The sequence below is a fragment of the Vespa mandarinia genome, chromosome 6, assembly GCF_050613455.1.
Source record: "Vespa mandarinia isolate Hongniang chromosome 6, ASM5061345v1, whole genome shotgun sequence".
In the NCBI taxonomy this organism is placed as follows: domain Eukaryota; kingdom Metazoa; phylum Arthropoda; class Insecta; order Hymenoptera; family Vespidae; genus Vespa; species Vespa mandarinia.
The window spans coordinates 850,657-869,198 of NC_140815.1; the positions used below are offsets into that span (position 1 = coordinate 850,657).

Consider the following 18,542-nt stretch of genomic DNA (forward strand, 5'->3'; position numbering starts at 1 on the left):
ACTACTGTCTACTGTACATCTGTTCCATACAATTAGCTTATAGCTTAGTGCGTCAAGAAGATTAACAGAGGATTAATAATCCTTAAAAGATGGAGTGAAATGAGATATCAAATATTTACATTAAAGCTAATTGTAAAACATAATGCTGCAAATATATAAAAAGAAAAAAGTATATGTAAAGATAAGAAAAGATTAAGCTAAGTAGAATATATTTTTATTAATTTTCTGTGGTATAATACATATCTATATACTTTAATATGTATTTAGACTATTTCAAACGTATTTGTTTTCAAATATATTATTTACTTATAAAATATATTATTGTCAATAAGTATAGTTATATCACCTGTGCATGTCCTCACACAAACACACATACATATATACATGCTGGGTCTCTCTCTCTCTCTGTACGTATGTGTGAGTATGTATGTATGTGTGATAATAAAACTATGTAAATGTTGGATTAACTAATAAGTAATATCAAAATTTTCCGTATTTTCGTATTTTATATATAAATAAAAAGCAGTAGTATTTTATATTAAATATTTTGATATTACTCTTATTGAGCAAACTAATAGTTTATATGCATATAATAAGTTAGTCCTTTCCAAATTTTAAACTTTTGTCTGGTTGATCGATACGGTATAAATTGTTTCCTAAATTAAAATATCCCAAATATTCTATAGTCTCAGGAGTAGTATCAATATGATAATGTCCTCCTTCACCATGGTGTGAGAAACTGTGAAAATGTTGAACTCTCAGATCTAAATCCTATAAAAATATAAAATATTCAAATAATATTTTATTATAGTAATCTTATAAACCATAACTTATTAAATACTTTAAATAGCTGCAGCAGAAATTAACCAAAAATAATTTATTTTTTGGAAAACTGTTTAATACTAAGTTTATGAATTCTTTTTATTTGTTCTCTATTAATTTAGTTCTATGTAAATAAATTGCAACTTTTAAAAAGAACTTACTGTTTCTGAACTCACAAATGTTCCAACAGCAACAAGAGGAGTTGACATATTATAAAAACGTAACCAATCATTTAGTTGCTGTACATTATTTAATGATTTAGTAGAAAAATCTTGCATTACATGCTGTTTTACTTTTCCTTTGTTAATTAAAAATGTTCCACCAATGCCTATTTAAAAAATTGTACTAATTTTTCTTACTTAAATAAGACTATAATGAATTCTGTACATACACAATTAAAATTTATTTACCAACAAGTTTATTTTCATAATGGTGTGCAAGTGCTTTTTGCATAGAAGCTACAAAATCATCCTCTCCAATGCGCTTTTTAACATGCACTTTTAAAACGGATCCTGTTTCACCTTGACTTAAAAAAAGATTTGCTAACAAAGCAAGTCGTGTTTCATTGCCATTTAATATTTCAAGTGTACATTTTTCACTCGACTTATCAACTGAAGCAATACGTGTTTCATTCTTTATTTCAGATGATGAAATTACTAAATTCATCATTAACTAAAATATTATTGATTATAATATGAAAATAAATAAGTATGGAATACATGTATACTCATTTTCGTACTTCACAATTGCAATTTAAATATGGCCATGGTCCAGCACCTGCACCAATAACAAAAGCCTTATCAGAATAGTTTAAGTGTTCGAGAAGCTGACGAATGTCATATATCTTATCCCTTTGAACAAGAGGCAATAGATAAGATGGACCTCCGAATTCAAGAATCGTAGGGTTGCCACTTAATCCTAATAACATTTTTATTTAATTTTATGATTAATATATATGAATTCCATCAAAATAAGTTAATATAAAACTTGATGTTTGACATGATAATAAAAATTATAAAATACAAATAAAGTAATACCTGAAGCAGAAAGTAAAAATGGTTTCTGTGTTAAATCTGGACAATCTACAACTTCTACTTTGACTTCTGCAAAATTTGTAGATAATCCTTCTTCTAAAACTGTAATATGACATATAAAATAAAATTAAAAATACTAAAATAAGCAGTTAAATCAGTACAATCATTAATAATATTTACCATTTTTTATTTCATGAAGACTTGGTACATATAATGGTCTTTCTGTAATTTTCAATTTTTTTACATCTAACGTTGCCATATTGTTGAAATGTATATTTTTCTCGAAAAATAAATTATACAATATAAGTTATAATTAAATGTACTGGATTCAAGTTTCTAAATTATTTTAATATATTAAATTAATTACAAGATATAATAGTTTATAAAATAATAATTTACTTTTGGTAAAGAGAAAATACGTTATAACTATAAGAAGATGATAACTGCAAACGCTATCTAATCACATGCTCCTATTATATGACCTCACTGAAGCAAATATACATGTACTTACGTTCACATAATGTTAGGTTAATAACGTATCATTGGATTTTACACCGATAAGAAAAGATACTCTTTCCATAAACGTTATTCTATCTTATAAAAAAATATGATTATCAGTTGAGAACATTCATATATTTGAAATATGACAATGAATCAGGAAAATACTGCTAAAAAATATTTAAATATTTATATAAATTATAGGAATTGGAAGTCATAACAAAGTAGAAATTTAGTATAATCGTTACTAAAATATTGAAGTAAAAATCATACTTTTCCAGAAGGAAAAAGAATCATCTATTTGTTCGTATGCCTATGAAAATATGTGCATCTTTGACATAACAAAATTCTCATATAATAATACTTTTCTCTATACAATAGAATATTTGAGGCAAGAATAACATGAAGTAGATGAAAAGAAAACGTACTTTTTATTAATGCGAAATCAATCTTTTTATTAATACAAAATCAATCGATCGCGATTACTATATAAATTATAGCAGATAGAATTCTATACTACTAAGTTATAGCATAAAATTCTATCGGTTTTAATCAATTCCATTGCAGTTGAAAGAACACAACAAAATTACGCTACTATAAATATATAAAGAAAAAATATTATTGTTCTTCACAAGATAGTATTAGTTTTGTATATCTCTCTCTATATATATATATATGCTGCACATTGACAAGTTTATACTTGACATAAGAATCCTCTACAGGTTTTACCTTATACTTAAAAGTGAGTGAAGCAAGAAGTAAAATATAAATATGCAAGAATGTTACAAAATACTGAATTGAAGGCGTTACAAAGTCGATAATGCAGAAATGTAGCTATCAATGGTTCACTTTATTAAATTAATTATATACATTTGTAAAAGATATCTTATAATATTTATAAAACTATAAAATAATCATTAACAAGAAGAGAGTACTTTTTTCTCATGATCGCAACTTTAGATAATAAATTATAATCCTTAGTATCGTCATCTTAGGAATGTTTTAAGCACATAATTTATTACTTGTTAAATTTAATAATTAAAATGAAATTATGCCTTGTCTCCTGTACATCATTCATACATTGACGACAGATTCATTCAAAAGTTCAAAAGTTAACTTAGAATATAACGCTTCTCTGTAATTAGTCTATGCTGACATTTAATTTGATATATCAGCAAAAGATTCATTTTCATTATAATCAAGAGTAACTTTTGACCTAGTATAATCATATTTTCTTTTCGTAATGGTAATACTGTTTCGCATTTCATTAAATATATCATTAGACAATTTTTTCATCGTTCAGGTGTATAATTCAATGAGCTATATATATACAAATCTTTTATTCGTAATGATACACAGTAATATCGTGGTATTATAATGTGATAATAATAAATGTAATTGGAATATTGTGATATAGTGGGAATAAGAGATAAAAAACTCACGAGCTAACTTTGCACGTCTCTGACTACTTCGTGTAATAGCATTATGTAATTATGATTCTGTAAACAAGTTTCTTCGAATACATTAAAAGCATTCGGGAATTATTTTTTTTTAATTCACATTATAGCATTCTAAATATCATTACATTTACAACGTAAATTTATATTGTTTAAATTATTAAAAATATTGTTTGATTTAATATAAAACTTTTCTTGTGCGCAAAGTATTCTGTTTACAACTTATGTTTGGTTATAGAATGTACGATTATAGTGCATTTTTAGATATAACCGTCACGCGAGAATATCTTATGTAATCACAATTGTAAAAAAGATTCATTCGCTATTACTTTTGATACAAACGTAAGTTTTAAGTTTGGTTTGAAATTTCGTACGAATCATAACATTTTCTAAATTAACAAGAAATTAACTATGATATTAATTTCAGAATAAATATTTCAACTGATTTACAAATTGGTCTTTATTTTACTATAAATATTTTAATACTAAAAATTAACGAAATAGTTGAATAGATTCTAATACAATAACAAAAAACTGTTTAATAATATGAAAATTTTGATAAATGTATTACTTCTTAATATAATAATGTATTACATTTTTGTTATAAATTTCAAACTATTTATTTTTTCTCAACTTCAAAATATAATATAATAGCAATTTTATTTATAAAAATAAAATGTATATAGCTATTATATAAAATTAGTAATATCAATATACTGGAAATGCATGATAATCATCCTAATGATAAAATTTAAGGATGTCTGAGAGACAAAGTTCTAACTGGACCAAGATCCAAAAACAATTGAAACAAATATAGATGTACAATATTGTTTTTAAACATTAAAGTATAATGAGATCTTTTCTAATAATCTTTTGTTATTATTTTGTCATACAATAACAATAAGTCACTATCATTATCAAAGGCGAAAATTGCTTATAACCCTATTAAAATCAAATTTTTTATTCATAGTAACTCAACTTAATAAGTATTATGTTTTTTTTAAACCCTAAATTATTTTTTTTAATATGCTATGAGGTTTTAGGTTTTTAGCACAACGTTCATGTAACTCGAGTTACATATTTTCTGTGAGATTTTAAATTTATAGAGATTGTTTTATAATTGTATCATAATGAGAATCTAATTATATCACTATGAGAACTAATAAAAAGGAAAAGCTTTCATGACAAAATAAAAATGTTGCAGAAGTAATAGTAAAAGTAGACATACATACATATATAAAAAAGCAAATCATTTTAAATAGGATAGAATAGGTAAATATTTATACAATAACTACATCAGTACCTTCGAAGAGGTATACATGCATGTAAATATATATATATATATATGATTCTTTATATAAATATATACATATACACATTTTATAAATATAATATATGTATACATATTAGACCATCCTTTTTACAAATAGTAGAACTTCAAACAAAATGTATAATACATTTTAAAGTATATCTTTAATAACCATTTTTACAAAATAATTATTTATTACATTTATGAGCAACTATTTTTGAAAATACTTATTGCAATTTTTCTTGCAATAGTTTTTCAAGTTTGCGCACATCTACTGCAAATTTACGAATACCTTCGCTTAGTTTATCAGTTGCCATCTGATCCTCATTTAAAAGCCATCTGAATTTGGCTTCATTTAAATTGATTTTGTGTAGATCGCTTTTCTTAGCTGCATCCTCTGTTAATACTTTACGAATAGGTTCGTTGCTTTTTTCCAATTCTTCCAATAATTTTGGACTTATAGTTAAAAAATCACAACCAGCCAGTTGCTTAATTTCACCTAAAATTTGTATATATCAAACTGTCTATATATTATTTTTTTTTTAAATTCATAAGTTTACCTGTATTTCTAAATGAAGCACCCATTACAACAGTTTTATAACCAAACTTTTTATAGTAATTATAAATTTTTGTAACTGATAATACTCCTGGATCTTCTTTAGCTTCATATACTTTCTTATCTGTGTTTGCTACGTACCTGTAAAAATGATTAATATGAATAATTATAATTTTAAAATGTTAAATTAAATAGAACATCTACCAATCAAGAATTCTGCCAACGAAAGGTGAAATAAGAGTTACTCCAGCTTCTGCACAAGCAATAGCTTGAGTGAAAGAAAATAAAAGAGTTAGATTGCAATGAATGCCATACTTTTCCTCAAGTTCTCTATAAAAATATATATTAAAATGTATTCAATATTAAATATTATTAAAATATAATGATAGTATAATATATATAGTAACGCTTACTTTGCAGCTTGAATACCTTCCCAGGTAGAAGCTAATTTAATTAATACACGTTCCTTGTCTACCCCATTTTCTTCATATAAATCAATCAACTTTTTTGCTTTTTCAATGCTAGCATTTTTGTTGAATGATAGCCGAGCATCTACTTCTGTAGAAACTCTTCCAGGAATAATATTAAGTATTTCTTTACCAAACAAGATACATGTGAAATCTAATGCTGCTTCAATTTGTTCTTCTAATGTGCTAATAATAATATATGTTTTTAATTAAAGAGAAAAAAATAAGTAAATATTTTTACTTACGATCCTGTTTTTTTGCCATAATGAACAGCTTTGTCAATTAAATTAGCATATTTCTTTTGACTGGCTGCAGCAAGAATCAAGGATGGATTGGTAGTTGCATCAGTCGGTTTGAATTGTTCCATGGCTATAATTAAAGATTAAGTCATATATAAAGTTAACATTAGTTAAACTGCAGTTTTAATTTTTTGTAAATTTTTATTTTTTCCAAAGATGTTTAATAAAACAAAGCATCAATAATTCAATTCACTCTTCAGTCATTTAATTCGAACCAATGACCATAACTTTATTATTAAAAATTAATATATAGGATACTGTATTAAGGTATTATTAATAAAACATAGTATTAAATTGTAATTTATTATTTATTGCCAAGGTTACTTTGCATATGATCATTGTAAAATACACGTATTAAATAAACCTGCTTCATATTGCGTTTAACAATAATTGATGGCAAAATAATTAATAATTTTAATTTTAGTACTGTCGTTATTATATAAAATTAATGCCATTTCAAGTATTTCAAATACGCAACAATAAATGTTATTGTTTTACATACGAACATTTTTGAATTGGTCGCGCGAACATATCGATAACATTTTTCATGTATATATATATATATACTGTTATTTTATTTCTTTTTGATATTAAATTCTGCAGAATAATTAATATTTGGATATATCACATCTACTATCGAAGAATTAATCGTAAGAAACAAATCATGCGTTTGTGTTGTGTCTATTAAACCAAGTTCGGTAACCTTCACCTATGCCCGGAATCGTATGACTTTAAATATATTTTTTTTACTTGAATTATTATTCGCTTACCTTCAAAGTCACCGGTGTCGGCAACAACTGTTGTCATCTCTTTTAATTGAGCCAGTGAACTCGACATCTTCACTTTCTTTAATTGTGGCTCACTCATTCTATCGTTACCTTTATAAACTTCGAGTACATTGAAAATTTTGTCGACTGGAGCGCGTAGTTGCCAAATGCTTGTGAATGTTATCATCTGTGACGTTATAGTATGATGGCGCTGATGAAACATTAAATTATAAATACAAAGTTAGAAAATTCAAGTATTTTAAAATGTAAAATATAAAATTACAATATTATAATATTTGAAAATAATAGAAAGATAACGAACAAGTAATATAACTACTCTTTTTTCGTATCTATTTTTTGTATTAATTTATATCTGATATAGATCATTATATTATAAATATCAATATTTATAGATTCAAATAAAAATTGTACACAAAATATATTTTATTGCTCATTAATAAATAGTAAATATATGTATCTACGTATGTACATATATACTGCATTATAACAATATTTTTATTCAAATGTTTATTCTATTAAGGTTTGAATGAAAAAAAACTGTTACATATGATGACTTGCAAATTTTATTATAAAGAATAATATGTGAATTCACTGTTATAAATAAATCTATAGAAGATAATTGTTCTTTTAAAGCTTTCTTATTAAATATTTTTGTTTGATATTTCTAACAAGAAAGAAAAATTTGAAAATATTAATTTGAAAATGCTAAATGAAGTGGAAAATAACTTCTTACATGATTAAAAAATTATTAATCCGAATAATTTTTAATAGAAAAATAGTATATATATATTAAAATTATAAAAAATTGTTAGAATTATACATATGTAATGGTTATTCGTACAGATATATAAAAAATAGATATAGGGAATCTATATTTCCATAATTAATTCAAAGATTTCATAACTAAATGACCTTAAAAATTAACAACTATGGTAGACTGGTAATCTCTATTATATCAACGCGTCTTGAAGGTAGGACTGACTATGAATCGCAGATGCGAGATGTATTCATGTAAGAATTAGAATGTGCGTTCCATTTCATGAATGTGATATGACGCATTTCATGCATTGTCTTAATGAAATTAAATAAATCTGAAGAGAAAAAAAACTAAACTCATGGTAACATTAAAAGTAGGCTTCAATTATTAATAGTTCATTTGTTTTCTTATGTACTTTGCAGTCGTTTTTTAATTCCATATCTTCTTGCGATATTAATAAAATTATGCGTTCGTTATTCTAATTAAATTAGAATTATTATTCTGTCTTTGCTTCTTATGCTGAATATATTTAAAAGAAAAAGAAAATAGTTACGTGGAACCACATCTTGTATATAGTTATGTTGAGCAATTTTATATTTTAATAAAGTTCTTTTTTAAATGATTAATATTATAGTTATCGATTTATAATGTTGATAAATAAGCAAGTTAAAAGAAAGAAAAATCACTATATAACTTGAAGATAAACTGTTAAACTCAAATTACATCATAATGGCTTCATTCAGCAAAATAAACATTTACATTTAAACACCACCAATCGTTTTATGCCTTTTCAATATGTTTGTTCAGCGGTCCCTATTCTTTTGCAATATAGTAAAAGAACGTTTACTACTTAAGTTCAACACATCATAAGGACTTCTCAGTTAAAATTTGAGGTGCCAAAAATATAATCTAATATGATGGATCAAACAGAGAAGAATGGAATTATTAAAAACATTTCAATTAAATTAAATTACATATCAATTAAAATAAACATATAATTAATTTAAATAATTAATCTCATTAATGTTAATTGTATATAATCAAAGTTCCATTTCAATTTTATCATCAATTCAAGATTACGAACATGTGAATATTATCCATTCGGATATTGATAACGCACGGTTGGAAATAAAAGAAAACTTTAGTTCAATAAGCTGTATAAAAGAAATTATAGGAGATAATTTATGTATTTTTAATTGTCTAAACCACTGTGCACAATTTAACTTTGATTCATATAAATGATATAGAAAATAGTAACTGCAATAAAAATATTGCAAATGTAAATCTTAGAGGGCAGTTATTTATATCCTATATCCCTATTTCCAATACTCTATCAAAATAGCATCCTCCCAAGAATTTAAAAGGGAAAGATAATAAATTAAAAGTACTATAAGATCTATTTAACAGGATATTAGAATGTGAAGAAAGAATAATAGATTCAAATCATATGATAGATAGAAGGATCGAAAAACAGAATAAAATTCAAGAGAAAAACTATTTTAGAATATTTAATTTCTTTATTAGATAATGTATGCAGAGAATGATCATTAGAATATAGAATATAAGGATAAATAAATAAGAAATATTTAATTTAATTAATTTAGTTTAATTTAATTTAATTTTTATTTAGATTAAGGTCTTCATCTAATATGATAAATAGCATTGAATCCATCATTAATACTTTTTTTTTATGAATTACTGAATGTAGCCAATGATATCAATTTTCTCACTAATATAGTTATTTCTAAAAAGTTCTATTTGCCATAACTTTTTTCATTAAAATATATTATTTAGGAAAGTAGATGATATTGTAGTAGTCATGCATTAATCGATTAGTACGGATTATAATTGTATAAAAATTTTAATAAAGTTACGAAACTATTTATTATAAAATTTATATATTCTTTTATTTTTATAAGTTAAGGATAGGTAATAATATAATTAAGACTGTTTCCCATTTTCTCATGGCATTATAAATTGACATTTATTTAAGTATTTGTTATATTTTATTTTTGATATTAATTATCAATAAAACATGAAGGTCTCTCTTTCTCTCTATGGGCTTAAAGTGTACATACACAGGTAACATTTTCCTTTACAAATACTTCTTCGTTATCTATTACTTAGCATAATATTCAAAATAAGAATTTATTTCAAAATGGAACAGAATATATTATTTATTTAACAAGTACAAATTTTATATTTAAATAATTCTATAGATAAGACAATATGAAAAAGAAATTTAATTTAGAAATTTAGAAATGTAAATTGATTGAATAAAAATGAAAAGTATTGATAAACAAAAACAGAGAAATCATGTTACTGCCATAGTAAGCTGTAAAAAAATATGATTAATTATGAATTCGTAGTTTTTTAAGGAGTAGAAATCAACTTTTCTTTAATTTTTATTAAATTGAAAGATAACTTACTTCATAAGCGATAGTGGAGGCATGCCAGGATCTGCACCTTTTCTAAATCCTACAAATATATATACATGTAAGTATATTTACCAATATTGAAACACTTATCATACACACTGCCTTATAAATATCAATAAGTATTTATAATAAATATATCAAGTAGGAAATAACAAAATCTAACCTAAAAAGAGGACAGTAGGAATAAAACCCCAATGAAATATAACTTTGCTAACATCTAAGACAATAGCAATCTTTTGCTTTGTACTTGGACTTATAGCCATTTTTAGAAAATTAATTTTTGATTGATGATCGAGAAAATACCATGTGCCTTTTCAAAGGAAATCTTAGTCCAATAATCTCAATTAACGCAGATATGGTGTTCAATACTTGAAAATATAAGTCATATATTCATGTATATAGAATGAGATCTTATTCATTTTTTTTGTGACAAATCAGGTAAGGTTATAACGGAATGTAATTTATTCCTGTTCTGTTATAGGTGATTTTGTGAACGTTTAATTATTAAGGCATATGTACAACAATAAATGATAATGATATAAATTTAATTTGAAATGTTGAAATTTAATCTTAATGAATTTTGTCTTTATAATTTCAAATTAATGTTCACAAAATAGAATTTTATTAAAGATTAATTAAAGGTATAAGATTGTTTTTGTGTAAACATCTCATAAAAGTAATTACGTATATGAACATTGTTAATATATTAAGAAAACATAGGTATTATAAGTTTGTGTTCGATTAAATGTGATTATTGAGTTATAGATCATGTGGTTATTATTGAATATGTAAACATATTTTATCATTTTAGTATCAACAATTTCAATGATGAGTGAAAGAAAAAAAATTCAATACTTTTGTACCCATTTTATAATACCTATAATTGCTTATGAAATTATAGTATTGTATTTGTATAGTATTGTATATATATTATGATTTTATAGTATTGTATAGGCTAATTGATACTATTTTGTAATACTATCTTAGTACTATGTACATAATTGCGCATGGGGATTGTACGATCCAAGGGAATTTGTTGGCGATGAAGAAACTTGTTCTATTGGACATGAAATAGTTTTTATGATGTAAATAAAGTTTTTTTATTATTATTTTGAATAACAATACTTAAAATTGTTAGATAAAATTATATTCTTTTATGTTTACAGGACAATAATCTTAGAAATATTAGGTACAATCATGATTTGCTGGATTTGTTTTTATTGTAACATGAGAGAGACATATTGGTATAATAAACTTGATAGTACGATTAAATCCTGACTTACAAATAAAATTGGCAATAACAAATAAGTATTTAGAGATATTAATGGATAAAGATACTTGTAATATATGAAAAAATCAGAAGAATAATAAAGAGAAGGGCAACTTTTTCATTTATTATTTACTATGATAAAGTATTGACATTTTATATATTTTTTGTTTATAATTACAATTTTTTTTTATAATTACTATAGTTATATAATATATAATATATAATAATATATAATTAATAGGAAGAAAATTATAACTACAACTGCATGATATATATATATATAAATTTATATATTTTACATTAATTTTTTTTGACTAGTAGAATGATAAATGAATTTATTATATTATTTCAAATATCTCATGTCTCTAAAATCACTATAAAAGTAAATATTCAATACTGTATACTCATGTATCTAATATATATAGTATGCATAACAATAATAAAATCAATTAATTTTATGAAAATGTAACCATATATACTATGATATTATATAAATATTAAAATAAGATATGTATATTAAGTATTTTGTATCTGTATATCGTATTTTTACGATAGTTATATTTTTTATTCAATTATTAGAGATATTAAAAGATTATAACAATTTTATAATAGTCATAATATAAATATTAACTAATAATAATATAAAATTATGTATTTTTATACTTATTTTCCTTTTATATTTTACAATTCTTTAAATCTACTGTCGGTAACAATGGAATCTGTATGAATAATTATACATGTTGGCTGCACTGCATTACATGACGTCATGAATGAGTCCCGAAATTGAAATCAATAAATGGTGTGCGATGTTGTGTGCACATGCTAGTCGGAGGTGATTATGTCAAAACGTAGCACGAGTTTGTATTGTTTTTGATCGTGAGAAAGTGGAATAAATGTTTTTTGCCAAAATGACTGGTAGCACGAAGAGGAAATTAGCGATATTCATAGGAACGTCCAAATGTTTAGTTTATGTAAGTTATATTACGCTTATGTAATTTTATTATATTAATCAAGCATAATTGTTTCATTACATTAAAGAAAATTATTGAAGTATTTATAAACAAAAATTTTCTTTGAGAAAAAGCGAATATTTCGTTTTATTGAGATCTGTTCATGAATAAAATAGTTGTTTAGCATCGGTTTGTTGCAAGTATTTAAAAGCAATCGTAGAAACCGTATTCACTTAAAATATATTGAGTTTTATATATTATTTTTATTATCAGATTGTTATTAATGACAAAATTCTTTTAGGCAGAAGCCAAATATTGTGCCTCTGAAATGCCTGAACAAGTGAAATATTATGAGTGAGTTACATGTTTTATACGTTATATTTAATAATTAATGTATCTTAAAATTTTTATTTGTACATACATGATTTATAATGTTTATATTTATTATAATGATATGTGAGAATTACATAAGATCGATACATTCTTTGATTTGCATATATTTAATTTTCATTATGAGAAATATTTTTTAACGAATTTATATGAAAATGATAAGTTATTTTGATCTCAGATGTTCAAGAAGTGAATACTGTTGCGCCTTCGGCTGCTGCGTCTCTCCTGGACTTCATTTTCATCATTTATGGTATTATTGGTGCGTAAATTTTTAATAATTATAAATCGAGATTTGAATTCGTTACTTCAATTTTTCATATTAACGTTATGATTTTTTCATTTTCTTTTAGGATTTTAGTTATAATTATGTTTCTGGTGTGTTCCGGAGGTGGTTGGTGGTATCGATATAGGTTACAAGGAAGATATAGAACCACTGCATCCACAATCCCAAGTAGATCTTCCAACTCGAGAACGCAAAGCACATTTCGAGGTCAAGCTTGTCAACCACAACAAGCCCGTATCTCTTATAATTCAGCAAGAAACACCGTCTTATTACATCGTATGTGGAAAGGCTAGTAAATTTTCTTTCGATATCATTTTTATTGATTGTTGAATATTTAACTTTGATGAAGTTATTTTTTAAATTTATCTTTTGTTGATACAGTTAGACACCTACGATATCGTATTTTAAAACTTCCCAATTTTTTCAGAAAGAAATTGATTTAACATTTAAAAATGAATTCTTTACTGACTGATATTACTTATTACACTTAAGTTCAAAAGTCTTTATCTATAAAAACTTTTCGGAAATGTATATAACGCTCGATAGCCCGTGAAATTTATAGTTGGCATATGAAGATGGTATTTTCTAAAGTACAGATCTTTCGTTAGGTCCTCAAAGGAATGGAACGTCTCCCAATTTCAACGGGAACGCAACGACATCGACGTATTATCAAAACATGAATGTAGTGTTGAACGACACCAATTGTCCCTACTATCAATTATATGGTCCACCGCCGAGTTACGAAACGGTGATCGCTCAGACTCGAGGGAAAGCGTCGTCGACGCCAACATCACCAGAAGCAAGAGCTACCAGATTGAATTTGGTAGCAGGGAGTAATGTGATAACGAATCCGAGCGCGCCTTCATATTTCGCTTATCCGTGCAGTCCAGCGAGATTAAATTCTACCATGATGGATCCGGGTTCGCATGGTCAACAGTCCATGCAACAGTGTACAAACAGTCCGGTGAATTCACGACAGAACAACACCGAGGATTGTATGCAGGAGAATGCAGCGTACGTACGTTTACCGCAGTATTGTCCGGCGGAGAATGTTATCGGTAGCGCTGCCATCGTCAGACAAAATTTTTGTGTTTCTCCTTTGAGACAGGAGCGGAGTTCGGAAATGCTCTCAACGATTGACACTTCTGAACGTCCGCCAATCGTTCATGGTACTTCGAGAAAAGGTAAAACGCTTAAGTCAGAAGTCGATTCGACCGGCTCGAAAGAACGGATGATTTTGAGAGATATTTGTGAGGGCGTGGACTGTACGATATCTCAGATGCATGGACACACGAAGTTCGAAAGTTGTTCCTCAAAAGAAAGATACGGACAGCATCGTCAGCAACTATGGAAAGAGGACATGAAAGACGATGACGTAGATGAATTTTTCTCGGCCGTTCGTTCGAGGAAAAGGGAGAAATCGGATGAGATCGTCGTTGGCCGGATTAATGCTGGTGGATTGTACAAATTTGTCGGAAGATATGCCACTGGTTCGAAACACGATGAGGATAAGGAGGAAGAAGAAGAAAGAGAGGAAGAGGAGGACGAGGAAAAGGAAGTCAGGGATTCCTTAGATTCTCACGAAAGGATCTTCACGCGAACAACTTTTGTTTTGTCCGAGAACGCTAAGGGGGAACATGATTTCGCAAATCGTGTTGTTACGGACGTCGCTACGAGTCCTCAATCAAATCCATCCAATAATGTGATAGCGGGGTCATTCGTTTCCGCCGCGAGACATTTCGACGCGACGAGAACGATCATCGACTCTGGTTTTGAAAGTAAACGTAGATTAGACAGGTCAAAGTCGTTAGATTAAATACCGCGTCTCTTTTTATCTGCGCTCCGATGAATGATTCCTCGTCAATCGATCGATCGATCGATCGTTTATTCATGTATACGCTGTTCGTTGTGTCTGATTGATCCGTCCTCCATGTGGAAAAAAAGGATGCATGTGTTGAAACCGTTCAAAGGAATCGCTTACGTCGCATGTGCCGGTAAAATAGATATGACTTTCGAATTTTCTATTATTTCAATTATATACTACGTACTAGGATAACACAGAAGTGTTTCGTGTTGTTTCTTCATTTTTATGCAAACTCGTACAACTTTGTGCAAACTCGCGTAAATGTTTATGCAATTATTTTTATTTAATGATTTTTCTTTTCTCTAATATTCTCAAACTTTATTGTTGATGAATTTCTCATTTATTTTCTTATTTCATAGTTTTCTTCCGTTTATCGTTAAACATTTAAAAAGATGCATATTTATGACCCATACATATATATTACATACATATTTCTTATTCTATATTACTGGGTGTGTGATATATTATGTTATGTGTATTTGGCTCGTCAAATTCCTTTTTTCTCAACAAAAACTGAATGTAAAACTTGTTTCTCTCTCTCCCTCCTCCCCTCTCCCATCTCCTCTCCATTTTTCTTTCTCTATTTTCGACTTTACAATTGAGTTAATTTTTTCTTCTCATTCAAAGATTCCGACGACGTATTACAAGTTATAAGCGTAACTTTTTCGACTTTCGGACATAAATTTATTCTTACATAGATATTTTACCTTGTGCTTAGGACATAGTCCAGTGTGCCCGTGCAAATGTATGTATATATATTGTGCATAGATATATACATATATATGTATATATATTAAACGTGTGATATTTAAAACACGTTTTTGCTATAGTTTCTTTTCCGATAAAATATATAACAAATTTCAATCGTGACTTTACTGGCTTTCTAATACGAAATTTTGTCTTTACGATTTACGATATATACGAGACCACTGCCTCTAGTGATATATAAGATCGGTGCGAATTAATAAGCTACGTACAATATGTTTTGTATAAGCTCATTCACGACTTGTATAATAGTATACCGTTATGTTATTTTTATTTCCCTTAAAACTCATTGTGATCATGAACAGTTTCGTTGTAAATAATCGGCAAAACATTTCCGCTCGCGGTGGTAGTTCTTTGCATTACACAAAATGTTCCTTTTGCTTATGCGGAGCTTCCACATTTTCAAGTTGATGATTATTCATTCGATTTACGCACAAAGTGAAGAAAACAAATGAAAGAAGAAAAGATGTCGATCTTATATTTAGTCCATTTCACATTCTATGTCGATGTGATAAATGTCATTTTTCTAATCTTCTTCGTTGCACAGTTCGTTACACTTTATGAAACAGATAAATTTTAAATATTATATAATATTTGAATCCATAGGATAATTTACAATGACTATCTTGTCGTATTTTTTAATAAGAACCAATAAAAAATAATATATATATTATATTATATTAATATTCGTAGACGTCGACGATGGACAAACATCCGACGACGATGTCCGTTTCTAATCGGGCTCCTTAAGAGAGTTTAGTCTTAACAATAATGCACGTTATTGCAATTTCAGTATTAAGGACTAACGAAAGCACAGTAAACAATCAATTATCGGAATATATAAACGTTAAACCGTAATTTTAGCGAAAGGATTTCTAGTTTGCTTGCGTTATTATACGTAATACGACGCATAACGACGATACGCGAAGTTAATATTGACGAAAGCTTCCAACAAGAAACGATCGTACGTATGTATGTAAGTATGTAGAAAGAAAGAACAGAATATGATCGGGACAAAGATGAAGATACGACGATTATTATTCGATCGATTATACGGGTCCCAGTACGTTTTCTTGTATTAAAGTAACGCACGTTCTATTTCTTACTCGCTTATATATCCTTACGATATCCTAATCGATATAAGATCGCAATAAACATACGATTGCGTAACGTTAACGCGACGATCATTATGTATTATTGCTGAGGAAAGAAATATAAAAATTGATTATTTTATTATATATACATACACATACATATATATTGTATATCAATACGAGGTACGCTATTATAAAATAAGTATTACGTTCATCAGGGAATACACCTATTAGGTGTGTATATCGTGCGATGCCAGAAAATCTGTTTCTACAGTGCCACGTTCCGCCATATTTTGTTCTCTTTTATGAAAATTCGAAATGGAACTTATAGAGAGAAGTAAGAGAAATACAAAAGTAGAGAGGAAAAGGAACAAGAAGAAAGAAACGCTATGCCACTGTCTGTAACTAAGTTCTCAAACGTAATAGCGGTCCAAGATAAGCGTACATACGTGCCAATAGCGTCAAATTCGTTTAGATAAGAATGTAAAAAAAAGCGAATATAAAATATGATATATATATACACACGCATATGGACAGAAACATAGATACATATATAAACACACACAATCACGCATGCAAAGGTATATACGTATATGCGTGCATATATATATATACATACATATGCGTGTGCTATATATAGATATGAAATATACATACACTATTTTTTGTAATTGATCTTAATTTATTAAAGTGAATCTGTCCACCGAGGTAACACGCGAAAAAAGCATTAGCGTAATTGCGTACGGCGCCTCGTATTTGGTCAGGATCCCTAAAGATTTCCAGCATCACTATATTTTATGTGCGTACATAATCTATGTGTTATAACGATAGCTTTAAAAAGGATAAACAAAAAGCAAAAAAAAGGAACACCAAATCTAGATCCGATCTTCATCGTAATGTACAAAAGTCGCGCGATGTATCACACGAAAGAAGTCTACTACAAATGCGAAGAAATGAAAAGAAGATAGGCGAAACAAAAGCAAAACGAAGTAAAAATTGTAACTAACATGGAAGGACGTCTTCATGAAATAAAAACACGAAATATTTATTCACATAAAAAAAGAAAAAAGAAAAAAAGAATTACGCGTGTGTGTGTGTGTAATACATTTATGTATTATGTACATTTATTTATTATACTTCGATCTCGAATCCTTTTTTCAATAAAATTTCGACGTTGATTGTATCTCGGTTATACCTCAAGTAATTATAATACCAAATGTAAAGAACAAGATTCATAAGAGATATTATCGCGATATCGCGAGAGATATATGTATATATATCATTGAAAATAATTTAATTAGCGTAAATGTGAATTCTTTCGATTTTCAACGTCGAATTTCACTTTGACCTCTTTTTTACCACATATTTATCCTATTACCACCTAGAAAATATTATTCTATTAAAAATCATTCTTTTTTCAAAAAATTCAACGTAATCATTATCCTAAGCTTATTTTCTCTACTATCGTCGATCAGATTAATCGAGTGACTTTCAGAAGAAC

The 18,542-nt window shown here is 27.1% G+C and overlaps 4 protein-coding genes and 1 long non-coding RNA gene across 7 annotated transcripts; 2 read left to right on the forward strand and 3 right to left on the reverse strand.

Moving 5' to 3' along the window:
- Positions 1-198: 198 nt before the first annotated feature.
- On the reverse strand, positions 199-2,334 carry LOC118450530 (beta-keto L-gulonate decarboxylase). 2 transcript variants are annotated; one of them, XM_085657545.1, is made up of 7 exons: positions 2,256-2,274; positions 2,037-2,136; positions 1,860-1,958; positions 1,562-1,740; positions 1,233-1,494; positions 984-1,150; positions 199-771 (listed from the first exon to the last, which is right to left on the reverse strand). In XM_085657545.1, exons 2-7 carry the CDS (start codon positions 2,113-2,115, stop codon positions 598-600), a joined length of 960 nt encoding a protein of 319 aa, XP_085513671.1. In that variant the 5' UTR covers positions 2,116-2,136; positions 2,256-2,274; the 3' UTR covers positions 199-597. The 2 variants fall into 2 exon arrangements, with proteins under 2 accessions (XP_085513671.1, XP_035742224.1); XM_035886331.2 differs by having other exon boundaries at positions 2,037-2,334.
- A 2,931-nt stretch (positions 2,335-5,265) lies between these two features.
- On the reverse strand, positions 5,266-7,406 carry Taldo (transaldolase). Its single transcript, XM_035886345.2, has 6 exons — positions 7,213-7,406; positions 6,389-6,512; positions 6,090-6,329; positions 5,881-6,006; positions 5,681-5,817; positions 5,266-5,619 (listed from the first exon to the last, which is right to left on the reverse strand). The coding sequence occupies exons 1-6, from the start codon at positions 7,394-7,396 to the stop codon at positions 5,348-5,350; spliced, it is 1,083 nt and encodes a 360-aa protein (XP_035742238.1). The 5' UTR covers positions 7,397-7,406; the 3' UTR covers positions 5,266-5,347.
- Positions 7,280-10,814, reverse strand: Tom7 (translocase of outer membrane 7). Of its 2 annotated transcripts, none has more exons than XM_085657548.1 (3): positions 10,589-10,814; positions 10,417-10,465; positions 7,280-7,420 (listed from the first exon to the last, which is right to left on the reverse strand). In XM_085657548.1, the coding sequence occupies exons 1-3, from the start codon at positions 10,686-10,688 to the stop codon at positions 7,405-7,407; spliced, it is 165 nt and encodes a 54-aa protein (XP_085513674.1). In that variant the 5' UTR covers positions 10,689-10,814; the 3' UTR covers positions 7,280-7,404. The 2 variants fall into 2 exon arrangements, with proteins under 2 accessions (XP_085513674.1, XP_085513672.1); XM_085657546.1 differs by lacking the exon at positions 7,280-7,420 and adding an exon at positions 9,946-10,322 and having other exon boundaries at positions 10,589-10,809.
- Positions 10,815-10,952: 138 nt separating this feature from the next.
- LOC146872921 (uncharacterized) lies at positions 10,953-11,808 on the forward strand. Its single transcript, XR_014982263.1, has 3 exons — positions 10,953-11,066; positions 11,413-11,510; positions 11,592-11,808. It is a non-coding gene; the product is annotated as an uncharacterized LOC146872921 (long non-coding RNA).
- Positions 11,809-12,481: 673 nt separating this feature from the next.
- LOC118450554 (uncharacterized) lies at positions 12,482-18,299 on the forward strand. Its single transcript, XM_035886367.2, has 5 exons — positions 12,482-12,666; positions 12,947-12,999; positions 13,214-13,294; positions 13,386-13,606; positions 13,927-18,299. Exons 1-5 carry the CDS (start codon positions 12,589-12,591, stop codon positions 15,132-15,134), a joined length of 1,641 nt encoding a protein of 546 aa, XP_035742260.2. The 5' UTR covers positions 12,482-12,588; the 3' UTR covers positions 15,135-18,299.
- Positions 18,300-18,542: the final 243 nt, after the last annotated feature.